This window comes from Cryptomeria japonica, chromosome 5, assembly GCF_030272615.1.
Source record: "Cryptomeria japonica chromosome 5, Sugi_1.0, whole genome shotgun sequence".
Taxonomy (NCBI): Eukaryota; Viridiplantae; Streptophyta; class Pinopsida; order Cupressales; family Cupressaceae; genus Cryptomeria; species Cryptomeria japonica.
Window position 1 is genome coordinate 305,276,259 of NC_081409.1, and position 8,289 is coordinate 305,284,547.

The window sequence follows — 8,289 nt, forward strand, 5'->3', positions numbered from 1 at the left end:
CCTTTGGCTCAAAATATCTTACTTTTGGTAACACAATCAATTTATTGGCAAGGAGTGTTTTTAATGCCCATTCGAGCGGTTCACCGACATGTGTGATTTTTTTGTGAAAAGTAGTGAAAGGTGGTTTAAGTTTGCTATTATTTTGATTAACCACCGCTGCATGACTTGATAGATTGAATATGGTTGTTTTGGTTTTTAATTGTTAGCATCCACTATTCCATTAGTGACAATGTTCTTATTCCTGTTCCAAAACTTAGGTTTTTCATTTCTATTGTTAGTGTTGTTGGAAGAATTATCTCATTCTTTATAAAGTTTTAACACTCCTTTCTTAACCAAAGCTTCCTTGATCTTGATTTCATTTTCGATCATCTTGTCAAAACTTGATGGACATTGCAATTTAAGTCTATAGCTCATTTCCTCATTTAGATTGTCAATGAAAATGTCCATCTTTTCGTTATCAGGTATAGGACGAGGGTATCTTGCAAACAATCATCTCCACCTTTGTAAAAATATCATGAATAGTTCTCCATTTTTTTGTTTTGTATTACATATATCAAGCACAGTGATCTCATGTTGAATATTATAAGAATATTGAGAAACAAATTTATCCACCAATTCTGTGAACATTCTAATGCTAGGTGGAAGTTCAGAGAACCACTCCATGGCTTGTCCACTTAAATGCTTTGGGAATAATCTCATTAGATAAATGTCTTCATGGGAAAATTCCATGATCATTGTGAAAAATTCCCTCACATGATCCTGCAGATTAGTTCTACCATTATATTTATCAGACTTAGGGATTTCACAATTTGGGGGGAATGGTATCATATTCACATTTCTATCAAATGGATAAGGGAAAATATCTTGTAGTGAGTACTTCTTGGTAGTTCCTCTTTGCATATCTTGAATTTGTGTCTAAAGTACTTGTATCTATTGAGTGAGAGTTAAAAGGGAATTATCCGTATTGTTCCTTGTTTCATTGTCTCGCTTGTTTTGAATTCTTTCATTATGAGTTTGACTATTATCGTTTCAAGTCTCACTTGTTCTTTCACTTTGTTTCAATAGCATGACATCAAAGTCATGAGGCAACTTAACACCTTGATGTGCCAACATAAGGAAATATTTTTCTTTATTCATTTTGAAGACCTTTTTCATGAATTTACAAAATTTTGGATCTTGTTGCACTTCTTTGATTGTTTCTTCTATTATTTCCTCATCATTATCATCTTGATTGCAGGATCTATAGAAAGGATTTTCCTCAGCCACCATAGATTTTTGTTTTTATTTTTGCTATTTTAGTTTCCTCCTCTGATTTATAGTCAAAATTGGCATACAAGTGATTGAAGATGTTTAAGATTCGATCTCTATTTGAAGTGAAAGTTTAATATGATTCAACTAAGTCAAATGGGAAAGATATTATTGATAAAACTAAGTTGATATGATTTTAAAGCTCTTGTTTCTTGATTAAGGATGATAAATCCTGAAAATGAGACCGTGCTAAGAAATCAGATATCCAAGATTGATAACTATGCACTTATGATGTTTGATCTATGCTTTCAAAAGTGATTCACGTGTAAGGCTTATTTTTCTCACTTTCAAATCAATCTGACAGTGATGGGGAAGTAATCTACTCCAAAATGGGTATCCAAATCTATGATTATCTTTTTGAGAAAATTCCAATTCTACGCTTTGTCTGAGGTATAAAACTATCAATGCACTAAAACAGAGAGCTGAAACGCTAAACTATTCTACCAAAGCGCTACTCTGAACCATTGATACACTAATCTGGGTTTTAGGTTATGTTTTAGTGATATGGTTTTGATGTTGTGTTGATGTGCTAATTTGCCCTATTGATGTGCTAGTTTGGTCTACCAATGCGCTAGACTGCTTGTCTAATGCGCTAATGTTTACTGCCAATGCACTATTTAAATCTATCAATATGCTAATGTTTGAAAATGATACACTACTCTATGACAGTTATACACTATTCTGCTTTGCAAAGCTTGATGTGAAACAATTTGATAGTTTGATGTTGAGTTTTAGGTTAAATTTCACATGTCTCAATGGATGATAGTTTGATTTATGATCTGAAAACATAGAAGAGAAAAGCTAAACAATTGTCTTTGTCCTAGGATCTAAACACCAAGTGTATGTTCAAGGCTCAAAGTAAGCTTAAATTTCTACGGTTTTACATGAAGAAAACACTTCAAGGAGTTCTAGCTTTAGGAGGCGGATATAATGTGATAACTCAACCCACAACCTAGAATCTTCATGACGCAAGTGTAAACACCCTAAAGGGGGATGTCCACTTTTGTTGTTTTTGAGAGGTGGCAAATAGGGGCCTCCAGGACTAGAAGGATAACTTGATCACCCTCTTCTCGGAAGGCTACATGTAGCCTATACAAAGCCAAGGATTTTTTCCTCTCCTCCAAGGAGCCAAATGGTGAGTGTCTTGGGGGGAAAACATGCTATCCCCTTGCACTAAAATTATCGCACCAAGGTTTATAAAAGGTGGCTTCTAACTTAATGGTACTAGTAAGGGAATCGGTTTGACACATCAGGGTATAAACTCAATTAAGAGGTCTCCTAGCCTTGAAAACCATTGAGGTTTGATATACTCGATGGTACGGAAGAGAGCTATTCCCAAGCACTATTGTTGACCTCAATTTTCATTGAAATCACTTTTATTTTATAGTGGATTAGATAAACTTGACTTTAGCCCTTCCCACTTGGGTCATTCCTCTCTCACCCAACCTTCTGGGCTACTCGAGAGGGCAAGCCCACTAAAGATATTGCACTACTACAAATAAAAGATTTGATGACTCTGGTTTTCTGATCACCCAATGAAGGGGAGAGCATACTCACCTATCATCTCAAAAAAATAAGACATGATGTTTATTGATCCCCTCGTTAAACTATGTGCCTAAATTAAACAAAGAAGTGCAATACTCTAGTGGCTATAATCAACATTAGTAGTCTCAATTAAAAGTCTTTGACTGCATAAAGTTTCACAATTTTAGTCTTTGACATCAAAAAAGTACTTGCAAAACATAAAGGTGAAAATTAGTTTATGAAAATTGGAATTCTGCAAGCAGAACTGAAAACACTAAAGAAACTCATCTAAGCACTATTCTGAGCTAGTAAAACACTATTATGTGAAAGCATAGTGCTACTTTGTAAAATGAAAACGTTGATTTATGAAAGAAAAGCGCTAATATGGGAAACCAAAATGCTAATTTTGACAATGTATGAGTTGGAATAGATTCTTGATGTTCTAATTTGGAAGTGGAAAATGCTAAGACTCCTCCTCAAAGCGCTAAACTAGTTCTTTGAATTCACCTATCAAGAAAAATCTGCAATAAACTATTAAAAATGGGGCAAGGCCCCACAGTGGGCACCTGAAATAAATGTACTATAAAATTTCATGTATCAATCCATTTAATAAGCATTTACACAACATTCAATGAAACATTGTATGAGAGAATAAAACAAATAAACAAATTAAGCAATTCCCTCAAATCGTCCCATTGTTCTCTATCCTCACGGACCTTGTTGTTTTATGAGTTGGCTCTCAGATACATGATTGCAATATGAATACATGAGAAATGAGAGTGAAATGATGCAATTCTAAAATCTAGATAATATGCAATTATAAAATATCATGATAACTATGCTAAAATGCAATTATCAAGATGCAAAATGATCTAATTAGTATACTAAATTATGATACAAAAGTTATGAGAATGCTGCAAATGATGCTAAGATTAATGAAGTTGCTAAGGTCTCAAGATTACTAAGATTACTAAGTGTTGCTAAGGGGTCCTCTCATGGCTGAGAAGAGAGCTATTTATAGATTTTCCAACTTCAAGGTTGAGGTAGAGAGATTCAATGATGAGGAAATGGTTTGGAGAGATCAATGATCATAAATAAGAAAGTTAGAGAGGAAGTTGAAGGATATGACACTTGTCATCCCTAGAGGGAGAATCTCCATCATATGCCAACAAGAAGGCAAGTGGCAAGGAGATGAAGGACATGTGACAAAGAAGCCATGTGTCCTCAAGAGAAGATAACCAACCCTCAAGAGGTTAGGATGAGGAAGTTGAAGGAGATAGGATTAGTTAAACCCATGGTTAGGTGGGATGGGTTAGGCTAGAATGTTGTTAGGCTAGGTGGTTAAAGGTTAGGACACGTGTCCAAATTTGAATTAAAATTTCAAATTTAATGGTGATGAATAATTAAATAAACAAATTAATTAAATTTGCCTATTTAATTAGGAAAATAGAAGAAATGAATTAAGGTGGGAGGAATTAGAAATAATGAGCTATATAAATAAATTATTAAATTTATTTATATAGTAGAGGAATAAAAGACTTTAATTAATTAAATAACTTCATATTTAATTAATTATCTCCAGACCAATTTTTAGTGTATACAGTTAGATGTCAAATGAGAGGGGAAAACCTCATTTTATACTTGCCCATCAAATAAATTGCTAATTTCTTGAGATGAGCCAACACGAAGAGAGAAATCCCACTCCATTTTGAAATAGGACCAAGGGGTAAAATGGGGCCTAAATTAGGGGGGACTAGGGTGTGGCGCACTGGTCCTACCCCTTTTTAGGGCTAGGATAAGGTGCGAAGTGCATAGGAGGTGTCAAAAATGATGCAATTCATGAGGGGTATGAGCATAACCAGGTCCCAATCAGGCCAAGGGGCACAAATGCTAAGGTAGGGATCCAATGTGGTCAAAACTGTACAAGGGTGCAATTTTAGAATGCTACAGTAGGATCCTTTCATCTTTTTAGGAAAATTTATTCCTTCCAAGATAAACCAATCATAGTAGCAGTTGTGTTCAGAGAGACCTTAAAAGCCACTCCCCTATTTTTCACCTCACCCTTCTCCCACAGTTAGGCAAATTTTTCATAGAGGTAAGGATCAAAGACATGCATACCTTCCACATAACTAGCAAGGTTAACCTTATCAACTTTCAGTATACCCTAAAAGAAGTTATGAGATTATGAACAGTTAATAAATGAAGTTATAACCATAAATCAATTATTAACTAAATTCACACAAAAACATAAAATAAGTCTACTTATGTGAAACAATTTTTTAAAATATTAATAAGATTTTTAGTATTTGATAACTTGGATAAAATAAAGAATAAGAGAATGATTCTTACACCCTTCATTCCAAATCTCAATGAGTTGATGTAGACTAGTAAAATATTAAAATTTGTTGTATTTCTTTGATAATCTTTAAACTTTTGATCTAATAATTTGTTATGGGCTCCAACTATATTTTGTTGAATAGAACAATTAACTATCACTAATTGTTTTGTTTAAAAAAAATGCGAATGGTAAACTAATTGTTTATGTTTGTGTGTTAATGATGGTAATAATGTGTTAGTTATTTTGTGCTATGATAACTTTGCATTTAATGCTTAGCAAGTGATGAATCACACTCAATGGTATAGAACATGCCAATGATGCATGACTATGAACAATATATTAAACATGATAGAAAGTTCAAGGAAATCATTTGAGACCTCCATGTCCATGCAAGTGGGTTAACCCAAACCATGCCCACATAGAGTTCAAAACCATTTTGTTTGATGCATTAAAAATAAGGCTAATTGAAAAGCATTAAGTGTTTGCCAACAAATGGATGATGGTTCCAATCTCATCCATTAGAGCCAATGAAACGTGGGTTAGGGTTTGTAAAGGCAACCCTAAAAACATCAGTTAGAGTCAAAGAAACATGGGTTTGGGTTTATACACAATTATATTGTATGAAGAAGCTAGGATATATGTTAGAAGGAAGGAAAATATATGAAAGAAATAATATAATAAGGATATGTGATATTGATGTCACTATCATCTAGAAGTTAGAGTAGGATGAGCAAATGTTAAAGGATAAATGTTTGGACTGAAAGTTTTTAAAATTAAAAAGAAAAATTTGATTACTGTTGATCCACATGTTGATTATTGTTCATTGGTTAAAGTCACACATAAAAAAAGTCACTAAGAGTTTTTCATTGAACATCGATAAAAAATGCATTTAAGGATTTTTATCATATAAGGTTTATTAGGATTAGATTTCTTGGTTTTCTTGCATATAGATATACATTAGATTCAAGAAACAATCCTATTTTATACTTATAACCCAGTTTTAAGTCAAAACCAAAATTCAAAAATCATAACATGAATTTTTTAATAATATAATAAAATATATGATTACAAACTAATTTATAATATTGATTATATTATATATGAATAAATAACTTTCAAGCATTCTAATAACATGTCATTTATATCCTTAACTTAAAGATTGATAAATGAATTTGTGATTGCAACACTTACGTATGTGTTCAATTGCTACTTTCAATAATAACAAGATATATAATCAGAACATAATTCTATTCTATTTGGTACTCACATTATCCAGTACATTTTATATATCTAAGAAGACCTTTAGGTATGAGATAAGAGTTAGTATTTTGGATTTGCAGAAAAGGATTCAAACCCTTGATGCAGCTATTCTGACTCCAAAATGTACTGTCGTACATACGATTACTTTCATGTTATACGAACAACAGAAAACAGCAGACACAGCTATTCTACTGAATTCTGCCAAAATTTATTATTTATGCTATCTCCCACTATCCGCATAACATGAAAGTAATCATAAATACGATAGTACCGTTTTGGAACCAGAATAGCTAGAGCCCCTGGCAAAATTTGTGATATTCAACAAATGGGGGTAGCGGAATTCAATGGGAGGCCCACACGCCACGCAAGATGGTCAGGGCTTCTTATCTAAATATGGATAACAAGCGCCCGCCGCCACTTCCACAGGTTCTGTGATTCCTTCACGGAGTTCATGAAAACCATTTTCATTTTCTAACTAGCTAGAGCGTTTGAAAATAGAAATGAAGAGTAACTTGAAAAGAATGAAAACCAGTCCAAATTCAACAATAAAAGCGGAAACAGAGTTTAAGAGCAAAACGCTGGTGCCCGCATAACAATGACCTGGCATGGGCACTTGAAAAGCGATGCTTACAAAAGAGAGACACATCCATACTATACTGAGAGAAAGGCAAGCACACAAGACTTCACATTGAAAGTGCGTGTGATTAGGATGCAGAGGAAAGGGCATGGGCATGATTAAGAGTGAGTGAAGAAAAGGAGGAAGACATGGACCAGGTGATATGAAGATCATCTCCCTGACGATCAGTGGGCACGCCAAGGGCTTTCCAGACGGCAACAGAGGCATCCACAATGTTGTTACGACATGGCGGCTGATAACCGTGCTCGTCATCGCATCCATGCAAGGAATCGCACTCGTCCACCACTTTGGCCATCACGCTCCTCCCGTTGCCACTTATTTTTATCATCTTTCCGCACCGGCTTCGCTCACCGAACCAGCCGGTGGAAAGCGCCACTACACGCTCTGTGTTGGCGTGGTACTTGTCATCGCAGCTGGAAGGGCCGCCTCCATCTCCGCCCTCGGAAAAGTCGTTGAGAGTGAGTATTCCGGGGCTTTGGGAGGAGACGGAGGGAGAGCAGTCGAAGATGGGGTAAGTCTTGGAGGAACTGCAGCACTCCGCTCCTGTGTCGGTGTTACAGGCATCCTTTGAAGGAGGATTCTTTCCCCTCATGCTCCCCTTCGACTTGCAATCCCCGCCGCCACCGCCACCGCCACAAATGTTGGTTCCCACGTCGGGATCATCATTGCATTGGCCGGTGATGCAAATCAACTGACCGGGGCAGTCGTCCAGCGTTGCACAACTTTGTCCACATCCTTCCCCATCCTTGCCCTCTGCATTTGCCTGGAGTATAGCTAGCAGTATAAAAACCACAGCAAAAATATTTCTTGCCATGTTTGAGTTGTGGAAAGAGCAGAGTGGATTGCAGGCTTTTATAGCTCTCGCTTGGCCTTGGCCGTGTCAGCCAGAAAGATAATGCTCACGCTCATGATCCCACTTGCTACTCTTTTCTTTTTAATGAACTCTTCTTGTTTCTCAGAAAGTTTAGGAAAGTATTTGTTTAATATATATAAACATATTATACATAAAGTTAGTGTTTATCCATGTGGGTTGCAGAGTTGGTGAATGTCAATGACTTATCCTTTCGAGTCCCCACCAGCAATCCATTAACAGTTTTTATTACTATTTTGCTTTCGAGTCTCAACCGACAATCCGTCAATGGTTATTATTAACATTTAAGTTAATTAATTCAAAACATGTTTAAGTGGGCGCCATGATTCATATGTGACGCGTCTACAGTTA

The 8,289-nt window shown here is 35.6% G+C and overlaps 1 protein-coding gene across 1 annotated transcript; it reads right to left on the bottom strand.

Annotated features, from left to right (window-relative positions):
• Positions 1-6,942: 6,942 nt before the first annotated feature.
• LOC131066559 (kiwellin) lies at positions 6,943-8,009 on the bottom strand. Its single transcript, XM_058001351.2, has one exon. It carries the CDS (start codon positions 7,879-7,881, stop codon positions 7,135-7,137), a length of 747 nt encoding a protein of 248 aa, XP_057857334.2. The 5' UTR covers positions 7,882-8,009; the 3' UTR covers positions 6,943-7,134.
• Between the last annotated feature and the right edge of the window lie 280 nt (positions 8,010-8,289).

Bases quoted from the DNA above. Each gene is read 5' to 3' on its own strand.
- LOC131066559 (XM_058001351.2), bottom strand. From the start codon at position 7,881: ATGGCAAGAAATATTTTTGCTGTGGTTTTTATACTGCTAGCTATACTC.